The 27,455-nt window shown below is 40.9% G+C and overlaps 1 protein-coding gene across 1 annotated transcript in view; it reads right to left on the bottom strand.

Moving 5' to 3' along the window:
* The window catches only part of CELF2 (CUGBP Elav-like family member 2), a 527,561-nt gene extending 500,375 nt beyond the window's left edge, over positions 1 to 27,186 (bottom strand). Inside the window, exon 1 of the mRNA XM_068560092.1 lies at positions 27,026 to 27,186. Coding sequence (XP_068416193.1) covers positions 27,026 to 27,078 — 53 coding nt within the window. The 5' untranslated portion in view covers positions 27,079 to 27,186. The remainder of the gene's footprint in view (positions 1 to 27,025) is intronic.
* Positions 27,187 to 27,455: the final 269 nt, after the last annotated feature.

The raw sequence follows: 27,455 nt of genomic DNA, 5'->3' as shown, positions 1-27,455 counted from the left end.
TCTGGTAAATTAATCTGGAAGATATTTAAATCCAGATTCCATAAAATGATTAAGGATTAAAAAATTATGTTTATCTATCTACTTACCTATCTATCTACCCATCTATCTATCTATCTACTTACCTATCTACCTATCTATCCTTCCTTCTAGTACACAAGTTGATTACAATCACTCAAAATTTCAGAATCATTAACTCTTAGAAAGTCATCTCTGGAAAGAACCTTCTCTAGAAGTCTAAGGATGTTATAGATCTTAAAATGAGTCTCAGAGAGAATGTGATATATCCAATCAATGCCTATGGCTTGTCAATGATTAGGTAGGAACAAAGATGCAGGTTTCCTGGAATAGAGGCTGACTTGCAATTAAAAGTACTTTTAAACAATTCTGTTTTAATAAGTAAATAATTACTGTAATTACATGAATAACTTCCATGCCTAAAGGAAGGCCTAGCATATCCACATCTCTTCTAGATCATCCTTGGTACTAGGGTCAAGGACATGAGAAGTTAGTAAAACTAATGGATAAACCCTGTTTAGCTATTTCTTCAAACATTTTTTATTCTTTAATGCTTTTCCAAAGTGGTCTGTTGTCAGATTGCAAAGATAAATGATTTACATTCTATTTATTTTTTTCTTTTTTCCCTATCTTCAGAAAAAGGCATTAATGAGAGATTAGAGTGTTATGGAATAATTCTTAGCAGATTAGAAAAATGAGGGAAGAAGGGCAAAAATCCCTGGATAAGCCATTACTTAGGTATTTAGCTTCTGAACACTCATGGGTGGACAGTAGCACCTGTTCATGAGAATATAAAAATGTTTGTAAAATAGAGAAGAAAATGTCACATGGTGGTCCAGGGATATGGGTCAGGATAGTAGGATTCCCTACTTAATTATCTACAAAAATAGTTTGATCACACTAAAATTTCCGGGAAGCCAGAGGATTATTTAGTCCTGTCTGATTAGTTCTATGTCACCTGGAATGTTCCTTTACTCGCCATTCCCTGGAAGGTCCTCGGGAAGGGTGTTAGGTTATTTTATTTTAGTCCCCACTAGCTGTGACTGTGCAGAGTTTGTCCTCATCTATAAAACAAGAGATCTGAATCTATGGATTGTAAAGCCATCCACTTTCCAAGACTGAAATTCTGTAATTCTGCTTCTCTTGATTACTTTGCACAAATTGCCTTTGTGCCAACAGCAGGGCAAATTCTAGCTCTCAAAGATAAAAATCCAAAAGAAGGAAGCAAAACAAGAGTCCTTTATTTCCTAAGGCTACTCGGGTGCCCTTGTGGATTTTCACTCTATTTCTTGTATCAGTCTCATCATCTGGATTTCAAACTTCTCAGCAATGGGGTCTCCTGCTCATCCCCAATACATCTACCAAAGCATGGAGACCCAGATTCTGTCATGGAGTTCTGTCCTTAGGTAGGGCTGCCTAATCAAAATACAGGACACCCAGTTAAAATGGAAATTCAGATAAATGACTAATAATTTTTTCTGTATAAGTGTGTCCCATGCAACATTTGTGACATACTAATACTAAAAAATTATTGATGCTCTCTGGAATTCAAATGTAACTGGATGTCCTATATTTTTATTTGCTAAATCTCACAACACTGAGAACATGAGTCCTTTCAGTGTGAGGTCCATCTTGGCCACAGGTGGATGAATAACTGAGCAGGTTACACAACCTCCATGCTCTTTAGTTTCCTTACCTGTCGAGTCTCAATAATAATCATCTTCCTCAAAGGAGGACCAGCTCAAGATAAATGGGTACCCTGGAAAGACTACTGATTTTTTTCCCCATCCAATTAGTATTAGTGAAACATTTGCCTGAAATTTATTCAGTGAAAGTAGGAGTAAGCTGTTTTATTTTAATAATAAATGAGTGTTCAAATGAGAGGTTTTAATTTATTAGAAACCAAACCTTTTATGGTTTGATGACCCTGGCATCTGTTTGCCTATATGGCCCCTTAATCTGAATCTGTAAGGATTAATATTAGAGACTGTACCTCAAGTTCTGAGTATGGCTCCTGGCGCTGAGTATGGCTCATCTGAGGTAGATAATATTATCGTTACTAAAATATCTTTGTACGAATAACCTACTCCATAACCTGAAGATGGGTTTACAAGCATCATATAATCAGAGCTTCAGATATGAGAGATGATCTGGTCTAAGTTTACCATTTTACAGATAAGGAAACTGGAGCTTAGACAGATTGAGTGACTTACATGAAATCTCTAGCTAGGGAAATGTCCTCTGTGCTCTTTGTTGTTATGTCAAATGACTTAGTGGAGAGGTACACAAACGCTTTTGATATCTAAATAGGTGACATAATTCATAAAGGATTTACCGCCACAAAGCAAAAATACCAGGCATATTTAAACACATGTGCAAATATTAACTGTACCACTATGAAACTTTATAGGAACGCAGAAATCTTCCTATCACCGTTGGAAGCTTCAAACATTGGCATCTTTCCCGAAAGAGACCCACTGAAATCACACAGGGGGAACCCCAGGGAGGTTGAAGCAAATGATCCTATTAGAGCCATCTCCAAATAAATGCCAATTTCCAATTGTAAAACAGCTCAAATGAGTATCCGAGTCTCTTTGGAAACTATTAAGATGCTTGTGCAGATTAAAATTACAAACGCTTATTAAAACAGTATGCCCAAGAAAGCAGAGAGGACAAACAATGACACATGGAAAGGTCACCGCCTGATGAAATGTTTCCATTAGGTGGCCCAGCCCAGGCTCTTCCCCTGATTCTTCCCTCTTAATCAGAGGCTAAAAGAGGTGTGGGTGAGTGCTGGAGACAACTTTCCATGAGCGTTAAAACTTTCAACTTACAATTCATTGTTCTCAACATTTTCTTATGGATTTTGGCAGCCTGACCATACAGGCACAGATCTGAGCTGACCTCCTATGGCTGAGGTTCCCTCCCAGTCTGTTGGGCAACAGAGACTAAATATTTCTGACACGGCTTAAGAAAGGAGTTAAGTGGGTTTACACTGGCACTGTTATTAAAAGTAAGGCTTAACATTAAGAGTGTTAATGCTCCAATTAGAGACTGTGCATAATTATGATCTGTGCATAATTAGGATCCCAAAGGCACGTGGGGTTAAGGAAATGGGACTATCTGAGGTGTGTGCTCAAGCTGGTTTGACGGGGATTTCAAATACTCCTCCAGTTCAGTTCACTTTTATTCTTTTCCAGAGTTTTGGGGGACTATCTCAGGTTCCAGATATGCGTTTGAACTTCGAGGGAGGGGGCTGTGGATATGACTGAGAGGTCACAAATACTGTGAGATGAGGCAGATGGAAAATTCTAGAAAACTCTGCCTTGTCTGACCAAATACATACATAAATAAATAATAACCATCGCACGCTATTAATAGCATTCCCGAGTGTGCTTGATCTGTATAACACAGCTCGTTATTTAGGTGGTGATAAAAGAGTGTTTTCGGGGCTTCCCTGGTGGTGCAGTGGTTGAGAATCTGCCTGCCAATGGAGGGGACACGGGTTCGAGCCCTGGTCTGGGAGGATCCCACATGCCGCGGAGCAACTGGGCCCGTGAGCCACAACTACTGAGCCTGAGCGTCTGGAGCCTGTGCTCCGCAACAAGAGAGGCCGCGATAGTGAGAGGCCCGCGCACCGCGATGAAGAGTGGCCCCCACTCGCCGCAACTGGAGAAAGCCCTCGCACAGAAACGAAGACCCAACACAGCCAAAAATAAAAATAATAAATAAAAAAATTAAAAAAAAAAAAAAAGAGTGTTTTCATAAAGTTCTTACATGGGTTTTAATATGCTAGCTTTCTACTTTTAAACTTTAATAACTGTGATTATTTGTATAACAGGAACAAATTCAAAATAGTATTTGAAGGGAAAATGAACTTTTATCTCTTAGTTGTGGTGAACCTCAATGCTATCTGCCTCTCTCTGTATAATACCTATATCTAGATCTAGATACTTTTAGTAATACTCTATCTATATCTATATAGCTATCTAATTATATATAATTATATGTAATTTAATACATAAAGTATATATAAATATATATAATTTAATTTATATCAAAATATGGGGTTTTTTCTTAATGTAATTATCGTCATTTGTCAAAAGATCTGAAATAAGGGTGCACGCTAATGGTATGAGTTTGGGGAAGTTTTGTGCCTTGTTTTTCTCATTAGTAAAATGGGGATGGTAATGATATCTGCTTCCTAGGCTTCATAGGGTTGTTGCGAGGATGAAACGAGAGAACAGATGTGAGATGTTTAGGATAGGGCTTGGTGTATGATTATTCGAATGGCAGCTGATACTATACTTAGAAAAAGATTTATTATAAATTCTATGATCTCCACCACATTTAATTCAGTATTTTCAAATGAATAAAACTGTTTGATGGTTTTCACATACATTTAACATAACTCAGCCATTCCACTCTTTTGTTTGTAGGAAAACATACACACGCATGCACGCACGCACACATATATACATACACAGCTCAGTTAACTAAGTCCCTCACTTTCTTTTGCTTATAGACTAAAAAGCATTAGGCGCAGAGAAGAGAGATCTAAATCTGAACAGTCAAAGCATGAGATGGATCACGACTCCCCATTCCTATTACCCAGGTGGGATTATAATCCAATAACCAATTTCCATCCCTGCAATATCTCTGATTCTTACTCTTCCCCACTCATCCCGTAAGACTGTGCTGGGAAAGTCTGTAAATGCAGAATTAGCGCAACTAAAATGCTTGGGAGACAGGGCTCAGATATTGGATTTTGACTTAATAATATGTAATTTAAACTACAGGCTCATTCTACATTTATTTTTAACTAGAACTCTAGAGGGTACAGGTCATACCTATATATTTTTCCTCTATGTTTCTATGCCAAAAAAAAAAAAAAAAGCTTTAAAAAGTGCTTTCTGGATTGTGGTATTTTTTTTTTTCCCCAAGGAAACAACAGAAGAATAGAATTACATATGTTATTTTTAATAACCTTTTTGCTCCATCTCAAGGAAACATCCTATTTTTAACAGCCCAGTGTATCTAGGCTCTTATCAAAATAAGTAAATAATTACTAAAAATTTCATTTTGGATTTACCTGCATCCATCATTGCCTTACAAGTGAAAATCTTCAAAATGTACAGAAATTTTCATTAGAAGTAGATTCTTTGGAATGCATCAATCCTAGGCAAGCTGTTAGGGCCAGCCAGTTGCTTTCCAATCAAGATGAAAAATAAAAATCTGTAATAAGTAAATATCTAATTTTCTTAACTCCAAATGACTAGGTTTCTAAACTTATTCAAAAACATGTTCTCTCTCTCTCTCTTTCCCTCTCTCTCTCTCTCATATGAAAAGAGAGTAGGAAAAGAACCTGCATTGCAGAAAAACAGTAAAATAGTAAATCAGGTCTACATACAAGTATAGGTAGTTAATTCCTTAAAGAGACATTTTTTCCCCTGAGGTTCTTCAAATGGACGTTTGAACTTTTTCTCACTGAACACACATAACTAATCTATGGAATGTAATACAATGGGGTTTTGAGAGCATTTTATTTTGAGTAAAAATAATGTCATGCTTAAACCAGTAAAGCAACTTTGCCTATTGACTTCAAAACCCATGACTGCATATGTGTTCCTAGCACTCCTTTTAAAAAAAAATTTTTTTTTAACATCTTTTCTGGAGTATAATTGCTTTACAATGGTGTGTTAGTTTCTGCTTTATAACAAAGTGAATCAGTTATACATATACATATATCCCCATATCTCTTCCCTCTTGCGTCTCCCTCCCTCCCACCCTCCCTATCCCAATACTGTATGCTAACACATATATATGGAACCTAGCACTTCTTTTAAGCATTGTTTATATAACTCCTCTCCTTAAAGTAAGGAGATTCCTTCCCTTGTAGAAAAACATGCCTCCGAGGCAGGTAAGCGGCAAAGAGCTGTGTCTACATTTGTACAGAAGGAAATAAAGGTCAGATGGCAGCAGGGTTCACATCACTGCACGCTTCCTAGATGCCAAGTGCTCTTCCCAGGCTTTGGAGATGCAAATGTGGGTGAAGTCTGGTCCCCTCTACCAGAAAGTCTATTGCATCCCAGCCATCGAGGAAACAGATTTTGGAATAAGTAGTGACAATACAACGTGATTCTTGCTCAGCAGACATAAAAACAGGGTGCTGGGAGAGAACAGGAAGCCCCTGAGGCTTCTGAGTAGGGGAGAAACAAGATCACACTTGTCTAAGAAGATAACCGCAGTAGCTCCGTGAGAAGCTCCAGAGTCAGGAAGGAAAGTGGCAGTGAGCCCTGCTAGAATCTAAAGCATTAGAAAGAAAGATTGAAGACCTCACTTATGGCCAAAGCACTAAGGAAGCTGAGAAGGACCTTAACTCAGGAGGTGCTTCCGAGGAGAAAGTGAAATAATTTAATGACAATTAAAAGATGTGTGGTGGGGTCAGGAGCTAAGCCATTGACGACTGGCATTTTTCAAGCCTTGGTCCTAGGTCCTCTTTCCTTCCATGCCAATGTCACATATAGGCATTCAACCATCACAGATGTATCCAATTACCCCCTCTACACAAATGAACTATATATAGATCTCTCCACTAGTCTCCTTGGAATTCCAGATCCATAGGGTCAACTCACTGCTTGAGATGTCTTCTTAGGTATCTTAGAGGACCAAAGATGTCCAAAACCAACCCCAAATCTGGTTCTCTTGCAAGATTCAACTTCAGTAAAACACCCCCACCATGCCACAAATCTACAAGTCATCCTTGATATTTTTCTTCCCTCACCCTCATATGCAAGATCACTCCAAATCCTTAGATTTTACTTCCTAAATCTCATTTGAATCTGCCCACTCATCTCCATTCCCACTGCTATTGTCTTAGCTCTAGCTACTGTCATCTCTGCCCTGAGCATCTCCAACAGCCTCCAAAATGCTCTTCCCACATCCATACTTGTTCTCCTTTTGAACTTTTGGAAATGTAAATCTCTTCCTGGCACTGTCTCTGTTGAAAAATCTCAGTGGTTTCCATTGCTCTGAGGTTGAAAGAACAAAATCCTCAACGTGGCCTAGAATGTACCTTAGCACCTTTTCCTGCTAGTTAAGTCCTACAGCATGTTCTGATCTCACCTTAAGTACTCCACAGGAGTGCCTTTCCTGATGTCCCTAACCAGGTCAGAGACCCATATATAATTCTCATAGCTCTCCATATCTCTGTATCCACACAGGCGCCATTTTGTGTTTATTTTCATGTTATCTCATTCATGTTTTCCTCTCTGACTAGACATTAAACTCCATGAGGCAGGGACCAGGTCTGTTTCTTCTCACCACTGAATTCTCTTCCTCCAGGAGAAAACCTGGTACGTGTTAGGTAATAAGCATCTGAATAACAACAGACTAAGTGAATAAAAAATAAGCCCATCGTTCCTAATGTGAAAGAACAGTGAGACGGATTAAGTCGTTGATTAAAGTTGAGAATAGAGTCAGACAAATGAATCCAGTTAGGAACAAGGTATAGACTTTCCTTTTTTAGATTTCCATAGCATACCCCAGTGGGTTGTGGAATATACAAAATACTTTCAAGAGAGAAGGTGACACTGGGAGTCACCACGCATAGGTACTTGGAAATTTGCAGTGTTAAGGGGGTGGGTATAAAGAAGAAGTGCAAGTTCAAATATGTCCAGGAATGACCCAGAAAAGGTAGTGTCATCTGGTCAAGTAAGAGACCAGGGACAGTGGGTGTGAACTGGAGAATACACGCTCTGCACCAAATCAGATCAAAACAAAAGGTTCCCTTTTGCTAAACATAAGTATCTCACATTCTCCTTTTAATGTAATTTTAAAGATCCAAATAAAATTTAAAATAGAACCAAAAGTAAGTCAAAGCAGGAGTAATTTTGAATATACTTCGTACTATTATAAAGTGAAAACCCAGCAGCCTGGAGGGGTATACAGGAGGGGTCTTATCTCCATTTTATAGATGAGAATACAGAAGCTTAGGGAGGTCAAGGATTTAGCGGGGATTATGCAACCACTTAAACAACCCAATCACAAGTAGCCCAAATCTGGGCTCCTCCCATGTGACTGTGCTGGATGCTTCCTGTTTTGTCTGTCTGGTGATATGCTATTAACAGTATCAGCCAAGCACACCTCTACCACAGGACACAGTTACTCAGCAGGCCAAGCTGACCCTGGTTCAGAAGAAGTTCAACTCCCCACATGGAAGAAGACTTCCATGAAGGCTGGGACCTTCTGCAGACCCCAGGAAATAGGCTACCTCTGTAAGTAAGTATCTTCTATGATCATGTCTTCAATGGAAGCTGAACCTCATCTCTATGAAATGGAGCAGGACCCTGCGGGGCCCTCTGGGTACAAGTCCTTTCTGGGTACAAATTTCTTGTTTGTCGGAAATAGGCTTCTTTCAGCCTCCTTGACTTTCCCTGAGTTCAAAAGGGCAGATTCAAACAGTTGCTTACCAGGGAAGGGAGGAAATGCAGAAACTAAGGAGGAGTAGTCAGGAACAATAGAGCAGCCATGGGGCAGGGTCCTGGTTCCTCCTCAATTAATATACATAATAATATCATTGAGTTCTTCTGTAGGAACCAGAGCCCCCACCCAGGGAGAAGATGGTAACTTCCGGCTGAGCACAAGATTCCTGAAGTACCGCCCTGCTACCTCACCACCAACCAGTCAAAAGAAAGTCTGCACACAGTAAAAGATAATGAAGACTCTGACCCCCTCCCCAAATGATTCTCTCTTTAAACACTTTCATGGTCAAGCAGAATCTTTGGAGTTGGCTTTTGGACACAAGTCGGCCATCTCCCCAGGTTGCCAGCCTCCTGAATAAAGCAATCTTTCCGTTTCTATCGTCACCTGTCTCTCGAGTATTGGCTTTCAAATGGCAAGTGGCCGAACCTGAGTTTGGTAACATCTAGGGAGAAACCCTTCCTTCTGGATGTACACCTTTAGTAGTTGGGAAGCTGGGGCTGCTTGAGTCCTCTGCCCTTGGCACCTGGTACATATAATCAGTCTGCCCATGCCAGCAACATGGCTATTGCATTCTGGAAGAACAGAGGGGAGGGTCACTGAACGTGTTCCTACAGGTCTCAAGAATGCTTATTTACACAAAACCAATGGCAGATGATTGCCTCTTAGAATTTTGCTTGATAGTGTTGGGGAGGAAGAAATTTTCCTCCACCCTCTAGGTTCTTCCAGTTGGTCTAAAAATTAAATTGACATGAGACAGGTTGACAGAAGACAAAACAAAGGTTTAATAACACGTATGCATGAGAGAGACCCAGGAAAAATGAGCAACTCACCAAAATGGCCCAAGCCCTCACCTTAAATACCATCTTCAGCTAAAGACAAAAGAGGATGTTGGGGGTGGGGCTTTGACACTTCAAAGGGGAGGAAGGCAATTCACAAGGAGCCGGAAAAGCAAATGTTTGGTAAACAAATGTTTGCTGGGCCTGCACAGAAAACGGGACACAGGGTGGTCTCTGATCTCTAGAGCCTGCAGAGTTTCCCCCACCATACCTCACCCATATTCTTTGCAGATATCTCCGGTGAGAGCTCTATTCTGGGAACAGAGGCTCCATCTAAATTCTTCTAGGCAGTTAGGGGGAAGGTCAAAGTTTCTTCCCGAGTCTCTTGGGCCTTGATTGTTTTCAGCTCAATCTTGCATGCCAAAGAGATACATTTTGGGGTGGCAAATTTTGCTCTCTTATAACAGTCTCAAAATATAATTTCAGAACAGATGCTATCTAAGCAATTCTTTTTGCCCCTAAGTAAATACCAGTAAGATCAGAAGTGTCTGGTCTTCTGTATAAGTGATGTTCATAGGCACGCTAGCTTGTTAGTTGAGTGAGTGAGTGAGAACTAGGAGCCAGAGGTTTTGTAAAGATTACCTGTGAGTTTAACAGCAGACCTTCAAGGTAGGCTACTGAAACCGAGCAGGACCCTGTGGGGCCCTCCTGGCACAAAAGCCTTTCTTTCTGAGTCCCCTGCTTCTTGTTTGTAGGAAATAGGTTTCATTCAGCCTCCTTGACCTTCCCTGAGTTCCAAAGGGCAGATTCAAACAGTTGCTAATCAGGGAAGGGAGGGAATGCAGAAACAAGGGAGGAGCAGTCAAGAAACAATAGTGCAGCCTCGGGGCAGGGTCCTGGTTCCTCCTCAAGGAATATATATAACAATATCTTTGAGTTCTTCTGCACAACTAAAACCTCCACCCAGGTGGAGGATGGCAACCTCCAGCTGAGCACAAGATTCCTGGAGCACCACCCTGCTACCTCACCACCAACCAATCAGAAGAAAGTCACATACCCTGTAGCCCTCACCCCAAATTTTGCCTATAAAAACTATTCCCACAAAACCATTGGGGAGTTTGGGGTGTTTGAACGTGAGCCACCTGTTTTCCTTGCTTGGCCCTGCAATAAACATTTCTCTGCCCCAAACTCTGACATTTTGGTTTCTTTGGTCTCACTGCACGTGGGGCACATGAACTTTGCTTGGGTAATACTACCTCAGAGAGTCAGTACCTACCTAAGGTCACACAGCTATTAAGTGGCAGACTGGATTTGAACTCGGGTCTATTTTGCTTTGAAGCCCTCTCTCCCCCTACATGTTAGGCTCCAGGAACAAATTAGAACAAGAAGTGCTGAGGAATGGAGCAAGCGCGGCAACCTCATTATCTTACTCCTTAACAGTGTTCATGCCCATAATTCAGGACAAAGAAAACCTAATATAGACAGATGTGTCTATTCCTTCTCTTCAGCTCTGACTCACGACAAGCATCCATTCACTTCATGCAACCTCTCCTCCTTGACCGCCTGCCATGTTTGTTGTGTACCATCTGGAAACTTCTGGAACCAGTTTCCAAGTTGCCTGTTTGATTTCCTGATGCCACATAACTCTGACCTACAGACTTCCAATTTCCTTTTCCAACTCCCGATTTTCTTTCTTAAGGAAGGGGCAGAAGAGTGCCAATTAACATAGTTTATCTTTCCTCTACTAGAGGTTTTCACGTTGAAGACTCTAGTACAGACTTTGGTTACATGCTGTCTTTTTAAAAGAATATCTACTTAACTTTAATCCATTACCTGAATCTGGAATCTACTAAACCCAATTGTTATATGGAGTCACCTGGGGAGAGTTTAATGGAAAAGCAAGGCAGCAAATTAGTACCATATGATTAGCCTAATACTAAGTTTGTTTATCCAAGGTTCTTCAGAAGAATGGACTGTATTTTTTTTTTTTAAACATCTTTATTGGAGTATAATTGCTTTACAATGGTGTGTTAGTTTCTGCTTTATAACAAAGTGAATCAGTTATACATATACATATGTTCCCATATCTCTTCCCTCTTGCGTCTCCCTCCCACCCTCCCTATCCCACCCCTCTAGGTGGTCACAAAGCACTGAGCTGATCTCCCTGTGCTATGCGGCTGCTTCCCACTAGCTATCTGTTTTACATTTGGTAGTGTATATATGTCCATGACACTCTCTCACTTCGTCCCAGCTTACCCTTCCCCCTCCCCACGTCCTCAAGTCTATTCTCTAGTAGGTCTGCATCTTTATTCCCGTCTTGCCCCTAGGTTCTTCATGACCATTTTTTTTTTAGATTCCATATATATGTGTTAGCATACGGTATTTGTTTTTCTCTTTCTGACTCACTTCACTCTGTATGACAGACTCTAGGTCCATCCACCTCACTACAAATAACTCAATTTCGTTTCTTTTTATGTCTGAGTAATATTCCATTGTATATATGTGCCACATCTTTATCCATTCATGCAGCTCAATATCAAAAAAAACAAACAACCCAATGCAAAAATGGGCAGAAGACCTAAATAGACATTTCTCCAAAGAAGATATACAGATTGCCAACAAACACATGAAAGAATGCTCAACATCGTTAATCATTAGAGAAATGCAAATCAAAACTACAATGAGATATCATCTCACACCACTCAGAATGGCCATCATCAAAAAATCTACAAACAATAAATGCTGGAGAGGGTGTGGAGAAAAGGGAACCCTCTTGCACTGTTGGTGGGAATGTAAATTGCTACAGCCACTATGGAGAACAGTATGGAGGTTCCTTAAAAAACTAAAAATAGAACTACCATACGACCCAGCAATCCCACTACTGGGCATATACCCTGAGAAAACCATAATTCAAAAAGAGTCATGTACCACAATGTTCACTGCAGCTCTATTTACAATCGCCAGGACATGGAAGCAACCTAAACAGTGACTCTTAATTGTTCATAATGGTGATGTTGTCTTGACTAGGTAATTTGTTATGAGTGCTGTTGATATTCTCCTTTCAAAAGGGACCCATGTTTCTCACCATGAGTTTCCAAGTCCTGAACCAATGCATGGGTATCAAACGTTAATTTCCTTTGTTCTAAAGGAATTATGTCCACTCGCCTCATATCATATCCTTCCTTGGTTGTGGTGGTGAAGGAATCTCTCCTCAGGGCCGGGGGGAAAAAAACACCCGCGGGGAGTTGAAACCCAGCGGCCCCCGCTGCCTTCAGAACGCAGGAGCTGCCCAAACCAGCGACCCCATATGTCTTCGGCTTTCCAGCTGGCGGGGGAGGGCGAAAAGCTGCTGGACTGTATTTTTAAGATATGACTTGTTTTCCATATCTGCATGGAGGCTTGTTGCTACTTAACTGGACATTTAATTTTCCACTTATTCATTTTCCCCCTTACAGACAGTTTGATGGCTATTCAGTATGTGCATAATGCAGAGAAAAATAATTATAGGAAAGGGACACAAAGAATGTCATAATTAAACTGTGCATTTGCAAAATACACTCAATATACCCAAAACATCTTGATTGCTATAATCAGGTAGATTAGGTTTTCAGCAAATACTTTTTAAAACAGAGGTTTACCTAAAGTCAGAAACAGAGAGGCAGCTCTCAGAATCACCTTGTAACACAAAATTAACTACATTTGCCTCCAATTATTTTTTTAAAAAATCAGATATAAAGAGAAATCAAAATGTAAATCAATGGATTTGTGAAACATGAGGGCATTTTCCGCGACCTTCTAGAACGCGTTTATTTTTTCCTCATCTGAACTCTCATTAACAAAAGCCACTGTGCCTACCAATGGCAAATGCAGAAATTTATTGCCTCAAGATTTGGTTCAAACTTTTATTTTACAGTTTGGAGATTAAAGTTCAGAGCAAATTCAGTTGCAGGGGTCAATGAAAGTAAAAGATCTACGTGGGAGAAGGGTGTTAGGACAAGTTAAAAAAGCATTCACAGTCTTTATAAAGAAAAAACATCGCCAAAAAATTAGAAATGATGATCAAAAGGGACTTAAACCAATTACCAGGACGAAATACCCATGCTATGAAATTTGGAGTCAAAGACTCCAAATCTTCTTACTCTCTCTTTCTCTACTTTATGGTGTTTGAAGTTTATATGCAAAATATTTCTCTCTGATCCCCACCTAACTAATGGGCTCCTTGAGAGGGCTGGTGATTCTGCTGATTTACTGAATGGTGACCTGCAGAGAAAAAGCAAAAGACAAGGAAACCAATTTTATGGAAACAAACAAAAAAATTAACTAGAGATTTAAAGCTTAATATAGCTTTATCCTCCAGGGAGCTTTGCCTGATTGCAGACAGAGCTTAAAAACAGGATTCAAAAGCACAACACGCTAGTTCCGTTTTGAGAGCTCTGCTCAAGATACGTTCAATAAATGGAAAACCACCTTTACCACCTGCCTTTTGTCATGAGAGAAGACAGAAAGGCAAAAACTAGTTTGGGAAGCAGGGAAAAGGGCTTTACTCTCCAACTCAGTTACTGGTTTTTAAATTTTAGATAAAAATCCAAGTTCTCAGGCACTGTTTTCCTCAAACATACTCTCCCCTCTTTCAAAAATGAAAATAACGACCCTCCCTTCCTTTCCTTCGGAAATATTGAGCAAATGATGCCTTGCGTAGCGCTTGTTCCTTCCTGCCACTTTTGGTCTGTCATCACCAATGCCAGGTGCCCACAGGTAAAATCTGCCTCCTGCTCCAGGAGGGGACAGTTGGGAGGTGGGGAGGAGGAGGACAAAGCCAACGTGCTGGGAGGGAGCCTGATTCGATCCCGGGCAGGGCCGGCACTCAAGAGGGTTTCCTGCCTATTGAGAAGAAGTTATAAATGTAATTAAAGTCTTTAAGAAAGAAATTCTGCCTCAAACCACGTCCCTCTGCAGTGGTCTTCTCTTGTATAATTCTAGCTCTTTGCCAAGAGGAACTGACACTTTCGATCTAGTCGTTTAAGGGCAATTTATTGTGAAGTGGTAATTTATTAAGTGAGATTCAAGAGTGGAGAGAGCTCTCAGAACCAGGAAGGGACTCAATTCACCCTCAAGTGCTCCCGACTCAGGTCCTCTAGACAGAACCTCTGGGGCACAGAAATCCTCACCAAACTTCTAATTCCTGAATACTTCCGTCCCCACTCCCACCCCACTCCCCATGCTGCATAACTGGAAGTAAGTCTTAAAACATAAATTCCTGGATGTCATATCATGTTAATCTAAATTCAGAGTAAGCTATAACTGACTGGTCTCTCTGAAGAGCCTTCCCACGCTGGAGGAAGCTAGGAAAGCTGTGGTACTTCATTTGGCCTGGGGCCAGTTCTTAATCCTAAATCTCTTCAAAAATGCTATTTGTATTCTGTAGTGATCGTGATGAATGGCCCATCATGGTGGGAGCAAAGAGGTACCCATCATAAGCAGGAAACGGAGGCTTCCATGAGATGCTAAATCTCTCTGCTTGCTATGATCACGCATGTATTCAACCTGCCTTCAGTCCGTAAGAGAGCTTTACTTTTGTTTAAATCCTAAAGAAGAGGGCAATTCTGTGGTGATGAAGACAGCAACAGTGGATACAGACCAAAGGCACCAGGAGTCATGTTAGATTTCTCCAGAAGTCACTTTCTGACTGACTCTCTTGGGCTTTGGGCAATCAATTATCCTAGCTGCCTTCTTTCCCCAGATTCTTATAATCCTTGTAGGGCAGGTTTTTCAAGATCCTCTTTTCTTTTCTTCCTTTCTTAGGTCTCATTTCATCATCTGGCCCCCTTCCCCAAAGGGATGAGTTCCTGCTATGGATGATGAGATTCCGGGTCATCATAAAGGACAGGTGGGTGAGAGTGCTGGACCTTCCTTTAAAGGTAAAGGATGCTTTGCTTCTTGCCTCAATGTGGCAAAAGTAAAAGGTGACCCTGGGTCTGAGACAGTCCAGCCACCCCTCCCTCACTCCTCATATACTTTCTCTTCTTCCCAGGGATGAAAGACAAGCACAGCTTAAGCCAGCTCAGCACATAGCATTTGGGGAAACATATTCTCTCTTGCTGCTTTCTCTGGTTCAATTTCCCTACGGCTGTGCAGGCTGCCTTGGCTCTGAAAGGTCCAAAACTCAGCGTAGCATACATGGGCCACTGGCAAACTATGGCCTGAGGGCCAAATCCAACCCACCGCCTGTTTTTGTAAATAGAGTTTTATCAGAATACTGCCACGCCCATTCATTTCTATATTGTTTCTGGCTGTTTTTGTGCTACCATGGTAGAGCTGAATAGTTGTGACAGATACCATATGGTTTGTCAGCAAAGCCAAAAGTGTTTAGTAACTGGCCCTTTGCAAAAGAAGTCTGCCAACCCTTGGTTTAGACCCCTGAAAAATGGAGACGAAATATTCAGTGTTTGATTAACCTGCAGCAGAAACATTCTTAACTAAAGCTGCGGTTTCAATGAGAAACAGAGCAGAAGTTACTTGGAAGAAGCTAGATTACATCAGGGAAAAAAAATGGGTGTTCTACATAGTCCAACCCAACTCATTAGATTTATGTACATATATACATAGGGGTTTTGAGCCAATGGTACATTTAATTATAAACTATTGCTTTTGCTTCAGTTTGTCATTGTTTCTCTCAGGCCATGAGGGTTTGGGTTTGGCAGAATTGGCAGTAGGGGAGGCTGGCTAAGTATCATAGAATGTTCCAGCTCCCCTCTCTCAACCCCAGGATTCCCAAACAAATGGTTTTTAAAATCCTTGGCTGAGAAACTGATGGGCCCCCATCTTGGTCCCTCTATCCTCAGGCCCTCTGGAAACTTGTACATGAGAGGCGGCTGTCATCTACATCAGGATCCAAATATTCTTGGGTTCCCTGGGCATACTGCCATCTAATAGTACCCAATCTCACTTTCCATCTTTGTGTAAAAGAACTACATTTGTTATGTCACTCAGATGTGCAGATTTCATAAATACCCACCATAGTGGGCCTCAATGTTGATGAGGAAGTTCACCTAATTTAAAAGTGGGCAGAGAATCTGAAAAGACAGTTTTCCAAAGAAGACATACAGATGGCCAACAGGTACATAAAAAGGTGCTCAACATCACTAATCATCAGGGAAATGTCAATCAAACCCACAATGCAATATCATCCCACACCTGTTAGAATGGCTATTTTCAAAAAGGCAAGAAATAACAAGTGTTGGTGAGGGTGTGGAGAAAAGGGAATCGTTGTGCACTGTGGGTGGGAATGTAAATTGGTGCAGCCACTATGGATAACAGTATGAAGGTTCTTCAAAAAATAAAAAACAGAACTACCACATGATCCAGCAATTCCACTCCTGGGTATTTATCTGAAGTAAATGAAAACACTAACTGGAAAAGATATATGCACCCCCATGTCATGGCAGCCTTATTTACAACAGCCAAGATGTGGTAACTACCTAAGCATCCATCAGTAGATGAATGGATAAGAAGATGTGGTATATAAACACAATGGAATATTCTCAGTCAGAAAGAAGAATAAAATCCTGCCATTTGCAACAGCATGGATGGACCCTGAGGGCATTATGCTCAGTGAAATGAGACAGAGAAAGACAACTACTGTATTATCTCATATGTAGAATCTTAAAAGAACAAATACCTCAGCCCGCAACTCAAGCTGCTTACAGATGCAGAGAACAGATTGGTGGTTGCCAGAGGTGGGGGCTTGGGGGTTGGGCCAAATAGATGAAGTGAGTCAAAAGGTACAAACTTCCAGCTATAAAATGTATAAGTCACGAGGATGAAATTACAGCATGGTGACTATAGCTAATAATACTGTATTGCATATTTGAAAGTTGCTAGGAGAGTAGATCTTAAAAATTCTCATCATAAGAAAAAAATTTTGTAACTATGTTTGGTGATCGATGTTAACTAGATTTATTGTGGTGATCATTTTGCAATCTATGCAAACAGGGAATCATTATGTTGTACACCAGAAACTAATATAATGTTGTATGTCAGTGATACCTGACAAAAAAACCCACATTCCAAATAGTTATTTAACCTACATCTCTGTAGAGTGGTAACTAAATGTTAAGGAAGTTCTAATGAAGCAAGTGGTCGGTCTATGTGAATAGGGTTATCAGGCAAAGTTACCTTCAGGAGCTCAGGTGAGAACAAACCTTTGAAGCACATGTGTTTTCATGGAGAAGGAAAGAACAGTCCAGCTTTTGGGTACTCAGTAATGGTTGTTATGGTCAATAACGATCATGATAATGATGGTGGGTAAAATATCACGTGCCAAGCCTCAGAAGAAGCATTAAGTTCCATTTGTAAATACCAAACTTAAATGAGGGTGACATTTTTCCAGTTTACAAAATCTTTCACTTACTCACCAGGAAACATGACAAAATAGAGAAAACTGCTGTTTCCAGGGGCCTCTTACAATTCTTTCTGGCTTAGACATTTGTGTCTCTATAAGAATGAAAAACTAGTGCAATGAAAAACAAAGGGCGTGCCAAAGCCATGGGTAACTGAAACACCTACAACCCAGATTGGTTGCAATACTCAGCCCCGCAGGACTGGTCCTATGATTGCTAATATCAGTACGTGTCAGCAAAACTCATCCCTGGAAGAGCTGATTTACATTATTGCCCTAGTTCAAGACAGAACATCTGAAAACAGGTTTGTAGTTTAGTCCATCAACTCTACAGAAGGACTGGGAGTAAAAGAGCCTTGAAAGAATATGTGGATCAATAGAAAGAGAATTGTTTTGCTGGGAGAAAAACTCAACAATATAGGGAAAGGATGCACGGTATGGCTCAGAGGTGGGACTCAGGGTCCTGGGGGAGAGTGCTTCTTTGTTCTATCTCACATTGATCACATAATTTTATAGAAGGGGATCCTTAGATATAATCTGGTTCAATCGCTCATCTTACAAATGAGGAATGTGTGGATGTCTGTTCAAATCCTGGCTGGGCAAAATGCGGTGTCGGGTAATACTAAGGATGCAAGTGGATGCAAAGATGAATGGGGCATGGACTTTATCTTTTGAGAGTTCACAGTCTAGGAATGGAACTAAGATATACATAAATATTACAAAGCAGGAAATCTGCACTTGCATTGGAGCATCTAAGGTTTGGATTCAGGGCTATGAGCATTTAGGGGAAGAAAACCTTCCTTCCTGGTGGGAGATGGGTGGGGTGGAAGCCAGGGAGAGAGGGTTAGTGAGACATCCCTGCAGGAAATAAATATCAAACCTGCATCAGGGCTGGGCACTGCTGGAGACACAGTGGTAAACAAGACAGACAAACCATGTCCTCGTGAATAATATGGTGTTTGGGGAGTGGAGACTTTTTAACACAGAGATGCAGAAAGGAGAGTGATTAGTTGATCTGTTGAGGTGCCTTCTCCTGTTGCACTAAAACAGAAAGGGGAGGTAAACACAGGGACTCCATGTGGGAACAGACATGAAACCTACACACTGAGTCCGCTCCTTATACTATAATCTATAGCATATGATGCTGGTATTCGGGAACTCTCAGTCTGAACACATATTTGGGGAGTGTAGAGAGGTTAAGTGTCAGATTCTCTTCCCAAAGAGTGGAATAAAAGTGCCAGGTGATTCTCCTTTATTTTGGGAAGATAACTTCCCTGTGGTCTCTGACCCCTGGGAGATGTTCCCCAATTACAGGGATTTCCTCTTGTGTTTCTCCTAACAGAGATTTCACAGGATCTGGATGTGTTGGGTTTGTCCTTGCTGGTCCAGCCCACTAGGGAAACAGACCCGTTCAGGAGGGGGAACAAAATAATTGTCAAGTGAATATTTTTCTGCTGATTATTGGAGTCAGTGGAGTGGAAACAACTCCTGAGGGTGTTTTAGTGGTTTGGTTTTTTTTGAGTGCTGGAAGGAGATGTAAAAGCCTTGGCAGTAGCATTCCAACCTATAGATAACAGGATTTCTCTACTTTACATTTTTATATGATCTTATAATACCCTTTGTTATTATTAGTTATGTAATGTGCTACATTAGTCACGCTTTGTGAAAAATAGTAGATTATTCTGATATAATACATTATTTAAAAGGCCCAGGTCTTGTATTCATTTTTATAAACATATAATTCTCTACCTAAAGAATTATTACTGGATATAACTCTGCTTTCATAGCCTACTTCCCCCCTGCTCTGCAAAGGTTTTCTAAAGAACCCGGTAGTAACTGGGTCATGATTCTTCAAACTTTCCAGTGGGGAAAAAAAATGATGTGGTGCAAATTTTTCCCATCTGAGGCATAGTTAAGGCAAGATGCTTCATTAAGTTACCAACATACCAAGGAAAGGTGCCATGACCAGACAGTACCTACTTCATAAGGTTGTTGCAAAGATTAAATGAGATATTAAACACAGAGCTCTTAGCATAATGCCTGGCACACAGAAAGCATTAATAATTCTTCTATCATCCTCTAAGAAGACTAATCTCTGATCTTCAGATGGCCAGCCTGCTCTCACTGGACACCAAGAGAGTTCCACGTAAACTCTCCTCACTCCAAGCGCCTCCAAGATGTCATGTAACGTGAGCTGAAGAGTATCTACACATGGCATTCATTCAAAATCACACAGCATGCTTTCCTCCGTGAGTTTGGAATTCATCTTGGGAGATTTATCAGGCATGTGAAAGGGAAACATCTCCTAAATGAGCTGGAGAAAGCAACGAAACAGAAAGAAACGAGGCCAAGCACTGACTTAAAACATGTCAGAATTTGGTCTATTTTTTTCCATCAACATGTGCTGTTCTCATTAATGGGAGTTTCTCACACACTCAGTAAGGGAACAGGCGAAAGTGTATTTTGTTATAGCCTGAAGGCTCACCCAAACATTTAAAGAATTTGGGGAGCCATAAATTTCCTCCAGACTATAATCATCTTTGTGAGATCAAGTGCTCATGACCGAAAACATCTCTGATCTGTGAAATATGACCAAGGCTCTTTAAAATATTTTTTCCCAATAAGGAGGTAAGTTCATGATATGTACTTTGTCATGAGATTTGAAAACATCCTTCTAGCTATCTGTCAAAACGACTTCTATTTTTTTGTTGGTCAAATCATTAGCCTAGATAACAGATGAAAGGTAGGCTATGGTCCTTGGGCCAAATCCCACCCATTTCCTGTTTTTGTAAATAAAGTTTTATTGGTTCACACTCAACCTTAGTCATTTACATATTACCTGTGGCTACTTTCATGCTAGGATGGCAGACCTAAGTAGCTGCAACAGAGACTGTGTGGGCAGCAAAAACTGACCTATGTACTATCTGGCCCCTTATAGAAGTTTGCCAACCCCTGATCTAGATCACTGTCTTGTGTAGAAAGAATTCTGCTTGAATAACAGTCATCTGTCAGATTCCCAGAGAATTTAAAAATTTCCCGTGTTATCAAATCCAGACACTTTGCTGACTGGAACAGAAAGGAGGAAGTGAAGAGAGAATTACTAAACTGGGAGTTAGAAGTCACTCATTCATTCATCCATTTATTCATTCCACATAAGACACCACCACCATTCCTGTGGTAAATACTGGCATTAGAGTATGAACAATCTGGCCTCATAGAGTATAAAGTCAATGAGGGAGACAAACAGTGACCACGTCATTCATTCATTCATCCTTCATTCATTCATTCTCTGTAATGTGCCAGGAAATATTTTAGGCACCGGTTAACCATACCAGTTAACCACACCAATTATACATTCTAATGGTGAAGAGAAATAATAAGCACATATGAAAATAGCAGGTACGATAAGTGCTATAATGAGAATATTAGTTCAACCATATGAAACTGAAATTTTTATAGGTCTACAGTAGTTAAATATTGACAATCTTATATGATTCAACCTATCAGTGAGAAATGCTGAAGAGTGATTTTTGGATGGCTTTAAATTAAGGGATCTGGGAGAGGGAGATAAATTAGGAGGTTGGGATTAACATATACACACTACTGTATGTAAAATAGATAAACAATAAGGTCCTACTGCTTAGTACAAGGAACTATACTCAATATCTCATAAAAACCTACAATGGAGAAGAATCTGAAAAAGAATATATATGTATAACTGAATCACTTCTGTACCCTTGAAACTAACACTAATTGTAAATTAACTATACATCAACAACAAAAAATTTTAATAAATTGAGGGATCAAGGAAGGCTTCACTGAGGAGGTGACATCTGAGCTAAGACTTGAATGACAGCAGCGTCTTGCCCTGCAAACATCGAGGGAGAAGATTTCCAGGCAGGGAGAGGGAGAGCTCCTTGCAAATACTCTATAGCCAAAGTAAGCTTGGATCATTCGAGGAAGAGAAAGAAGACCAGAGGGGCTGGAGCAACGTGGGCTCTGGGGAAAGAGGGAGGAAATAAGGTTGAAGAGGTAGTCAAGGGCAAGGTCAGATGGGGTCTTGTGGGTTAGGATAAGGATCTTGGCTTTTACTTGAAGAGTAATGGGAGGGCTTTTAAAAAGGAACATCACATGATCCAATTTATGGCTTTTAAGTGTTTTCATTCCTCTTCCGTGAGAAGTAGACCATGATAGCAAGAACTGAAGCAGGGAGATTTAGGAGGTAGTACGGAGTTCTGAGCAAAACAAGACTACAGCAAGGAAAGGTGGAGAAAAGTGGGGAGGCAGAAGATGTTTAGGAGTTGAAATCAGCAGGAGCTGGTGATAGTTTAGATGTAATTAGGAGGGAAAATGAGGGAGGAGGGAGGATGCCAACTTTCCAGTTTGAGTACCTGGCCGGATACCTACTTGGTGTGATTCATAAGCCTGTGAACACCAGAAAAGAAGCAGGTCTTAGGGGAGATAATAGGTACCGTTTTCAACCTGTTGAACTTGAGTCATCTTTATAACTTGTTTTCCCTCAAGTGGTATCGATGAACATGAAATCTTATATGAATCAGATTGGCAGGTTTGTTTTATTCTTGTAATCATACATCTACTACCTTGTCATTTCCTTTTTCGTCTTCTATGTACTGACTGTTTTTTCTTGATTTAGCTGATTTTGATTCTCTTGAGTGAAGCTTTTGTGTTTGTGCTTTCCCAGTGGTCAAGAGGGGAGTCTTACAGTTGCAAATTTGTTGGCGTGTCTTTTGGTGGAAGTTGTTTCTTTTATGCCCCTTGAGGTAGACAGAAATTAAAACAGCCAACAGCAGGATTCCCAACCTGGATTTGTTTTCCATTTGACAAAATGGACCTAGGAGGGAGTGATGCTAAATATACAGTGCCCGACAAAGGTTTAGGACCGGAACTTGTATCCCACCCTCAGATCATATCTTAAAACACTAAATTAGGGTGTAAGCAGATTAAAAAAATGTGCCTTGCAATCACTTTTCAAGAGCAGCAGATTTGGCAGAACTCCAGGCCGCATAACTGGAGCAAACATCTGAAAATATTCCAGGGTAGGCAGGTTTGAAAGCCTTTCCGTGTTATATACCAAGCATTCCGCTCACCTCTTATCAGACAAAGGCAGTAGCAGTATTATAATAGGATCCCCCACCTCTGGATTTGAAAAGCATTTTACTGAGTTAAATCATATCACGTACAACCCTGTATGCCATCAGCATACACATCTTCAGTCTCCTGCTAGATTATCCCACTTAGAAGGTCATGCTATATCTTTCCTTCTCCCACATACACAGGCTCACCTCAGAGATATTACGGCTTTGATTCCAGACCACTAAAATAAAGTGAAAATCGCAATAAAGTGAGTCACATTTTTTGGTTTCCCAGTGCATATGAAAATTATGTGTACACTATACTGTAGTCTATTAAGTGTGCAATAGCATTATGTCTAAAAAAAACAATGTACAGGGACTTCCCTGGTGGCGCAGTGGTTAAGAATCCGCCTGCCAATGCAGGGGACACAGGTTCGAGCCCTGGTCCGGGAGGATCCCACATGCCCTGGAGCAACTGGCCCCATGCGCCACAACTACTGAGCCTGCGCTCTAGAGCCTGCAAGCCACAGCTGCTGGGCCTGCGTGCCACAACTACTGAAACCCACGTGCCTGGAGCCTGTGCTCTGCAATGAGAGAGACTACCATGATGGGAGAGGCCACCGCAATGAGAAGCACGCGCACCGCAACAAAGAGCAGCCCCCGCTCGCCGCAGCTAGAGAAAGCCGCGCGCAGCAACGAAGACCGAATGCAGCCAAAAATAAATAAATAAATTTATTAAAAAAACAAGGTGCATACCTTAATTAAAAATATTTTATTGCTACTAGTGGGAAGCAGCCACATAGCACAAGGAGATCAGCTTGGTGCTTTGTGACCATCTAAAGGGGTGGGGTGGGATAGGAAGGGTGGGAGGGAGACGCAAGAGGGAGGAGAAATGGGGATATATGTATATGTATAGCTGATTCACTTTGTTATAAAGCAGAAACTAACACACCATTGTAAAGCAACTATACTCCAATAAAGATGTTAAAAAATATATATATATTTAACTGTTAAAAAATGCTAACCATCATGTGAGACTTCAGCGAGTCACCTTCTTTTTGCAATGGTAGCATCAAAGATCACCGATCACAGATCACCAGAATAAGTATAATAATGATGAAAAAATTGAGATATTCTGAGAATTACCAAAATGGGACACAGAGACACGAAGTGAGCAAATGCTGTTGGAAAAACGGCACCAAAAGTCTTGCTCGACACGGGGTTGCCCCAAACCTTCAGTCCGTAAAAAACAAACAACAATAAAAGGCAATATCTTCCAAGCACAATAAAGCAAAGCATTAAAACAAGGTGTGTCTGTAATGGACAGAGCATTAGTGTTGGTGAGTGAATGGTTCCACGAATCAGAATTAGCCAAGCTGATGCCCGATTATAAACAATTAAGGAATTTAAAATGCGACACCTAAACACTACACACTTCATAATTCCTCATCGCAGGAAAGAATTACACACAGTTAAAATGATGATGGAATAACACCTGCCAAGAAGAGGTGTGGACAGAACGAACTTAGTGTATCCAGAGGTCAATGGGAAGATGTTTCTCTTTCCCAGGGCTTCCCAGTCCAAGTTTGTGAAGCTTTATTTACTCCAGCCATAAAATAACCTTCACTTATGTTAGGGACGCATTTAGGGGAAAGGCAACATTACCACTGGCTTTTTAAGTGTGTTAAGACTAAGGATCATTATCTGAAAAGGCCTTTGCAGGGCAACATTTTTAAAGATTTGTAATCTTACACACGTTCTTAGAGCTGGGGCCCACCTTATCCACTTGTGCAATAATAAGTTAATCACTGAAAACAATTTTTTAAAAAGCACCCTTAAGAAATATTTCAATTTTAGAAATAGGTTAGTAATCCAGTTAAAGAATGAAATTTATTATAATAGCTGCATCATAAGGACATGTACAGAAGTACTTTAGCATCTCTCAATTAAAAATAAAATTTAAACCTACAAATAGAAGAAAGTATCACTGACAGGCCCATAAAACATTCGTGCCTTTTCATCTAGAAATCCTGGGAATTACTTAATGAAAGCAGAAAGGTATAGCTCTCTGAGTCCGTCGTTCATATAAATCAAGGACTGGAAACAATCTAAATTTTCAGCCAACAGGGTAATTTAGTAAAACAATGTACATCAACATCATGATGCTGTTTTAGTCATTAAAATTATGGTTATGAAGGGGAAGCAGAAACATAGAAATGTGTTTGATATTTAACTGGAAAAAGAGCAGATTATAAAATGACACATACTATATGACATGTATACACGTGAAGTTCTAGAAAGCAAGAATTTTTAAAAAGAAAATAAGATGGATAGTGGCCAATTTTCCTTTTATTTGCTCTTTTGTGTCATGTGGTTGCTTTTAAAAATAATCAAATTAGTTCAGTGCAGCACTATTTTCAATAGCCAAGACATGGAAACAACCTAAATGCCCATCAACAGATAAATGGATAAAGAAGAGGTGGTACATATATACAATGAAATACTACTCAGCCCTAAAAAGGAATGAAATAATGCCATTTGCAGCAACATGGATGGGCCTAGAGATTATCTTACTATGAAGTCAGAAAGAGAAAGACAAATACCATATGATATCACTTATATGTGGAATCTAAAATATGACACAAACGAACTGATCTACAAAACAGAAACAGACTCACAGACATAGAGAATAGACTTGTGGTTGCTGAGGGGGAGTGGGAGAGGGAGGGAGTGGGAGTTTGGGATTACCAGATGCAAACTATTATATATAGGATGGATAAAACTACAAGGTCCTACTGTCTAGCACAGGGAACTATATTCAGTATCTGTGTTAAACCATAATGGAAAAGAATATGAAAAAGTATGTGAATATGTATATATATGTATGTATAACTGAATCACTTTGCTGTACCATAGAAATTAACACATTGTAAATCAACTATACTTCAATAAAATAAATTTAAAAAATAATACAATTAAAAAAAAAAAACTGGGCTTCCCTGGTGGCGCGGTGGTTGAGAATCTGCCTGCCAATGCAGGGGACAGGGGTTCGAGCCCTGGTCTGGGAGGATCCCACATGCCGCGGAGCGACTGGGCCCGTGGGCCACGGCTACTGAGCCTGCGCGTCTGGAGCCTGTGCTCTGCAACAAGAGAGGCCGCGATAGTGAGAGGCCCGCGCACCGCGATGAAGAGTGGCCCCCGCTTGCCGCAACTAGAGAAAGCCCTCGCACAGAAACGAAGACCCAACACAGCCAAAATAAATAAATAAATAAACAAACTCCAATCTCTTTTTTAAAAAAAAAAACAAAAAACACTAAGGCAGAACTCAGGGAAATAAGTAATAGCCAATTAATACAAGATGTCAGGAAAAAGAGGTGACTTTTTGGGTCTTGGATTAGTTCCAATGGAATCATGTTTGGGAGTAGGTATTCGGGACAGTATGCCATTGTGTTAAACCACTTTTCATAAAAACTCCTCCATTTAACATTTTTGTATTTTAAAAATTGCCCAAAGTGCTTTTGGCTGGGAAATACCCTTCAGTGTTAAGTTAGACCTAGGAAGGCATTGTGAACTCTATGGAAGGAGTCAGCTTAGACCCAAGTGGAGGAAATGCATGAACTTTCGCCACTTTGAGGTCCTTGGGTTCTCATTTTTCTGGGTCTCTGAATCATGAAGAGGTCTGAGTTCACCTTTTCAGGAGCATTCAGAGAACGACCTTGTTTCAGAAACTCTACTCATTCCCTTCCGAGGTCAGCTGAGTTTTTATAGGACCAGCATTTCCAAATTAGGCCTGGGGGTGGGGAGGAGAGGTCACAGGAGGAAACCGCATTTCCACAGACCCTCTTAAAAGAGGGGAAGGAATAGTCTTCTGGAAAGTTCGCTTTTTTATCTGAAGTCTCAGAAAGTTTCCCACATCCCCTCTGATGGATTCAGGGCCCCATGGAACGCAATAATAAGTATAACTGGCTCCCTGAGTCAGCCAATGTGAGGAATCATTTCAGTAAGACAAACTCTCATTAAAATGCACCGCCTTCCCCTGAGGGAGTGAAACTGAGGACTTCTCCCGCCCCTCTTTCCACATCCGCTGGAAGTTGTTTCCGCATCACCACGGCGCATCCCGCTAAGCAGACCCGGCGGTCCCTGCCACCCACCCCTGGCACTGCACGCAGCATCCCACGCGCCGTAATTGGGGTGCGGGCGGGGGAAGCACTTGGCCGTGAACGGTAACAGCGACGAGAGAGAAAGAAAAGCAGGCCTACCTTAAAACTTTCCAGTCTTTGAGTGGATCCAAGTCAGAGATTAAGGAGACCATTGTCTAAAGGGCGGCCGAAGGCAGATCCAGTCCGGAGAGGAGGGGGCGCGGGGAGGGGATGCGGGGGAAGGAAGCGGCCGCCGGCTGCTCGGCTCAGGCCCGGAGCGACCGGGCGCCTGCACGCGCGGCTCTTCCTCCTTCTAGGATTGATAAGCACTTGTCCTGGCTTTTCTCCACGCCCACGGCCTAATCAATCTTGCGCTAGATTACTCCCCAGCCCCGGCTCATTTCTCCACACCACCTTTTAAAGCCCTTGTAATCTGCTCCAACTGATCACATTTGACCTTTTTGTAGCCCACTTTATTCCAAGCACAGCTCTCAGTTAAATCTCTCTTTATTAACACCGTCCTCCTTGGCTTGCTTTTGGAACAAACAGA

The sequence above is a fragment of the Eschrichtius robustus genome, chromosome 1 (genome assembly GCF_028021215.1).
Source record: "Eschrichtius robustus isolate mEscRob2 chromosome 1, mEscRob2.pri, whole genome shotgun sequence".
Taxonomy (NCBI): domain Eukaryota; kingdom Metazoa; phylum Chordata; class Mammalia; order Artiodactyla; family Eschrichtiidae; genus Eschrichtius; species Eschrichtius robustus.
Note: the sequence above shows the minus strand (reverse complement) of the source record. Positions and strands in the feature narration are given on the sequence as shown.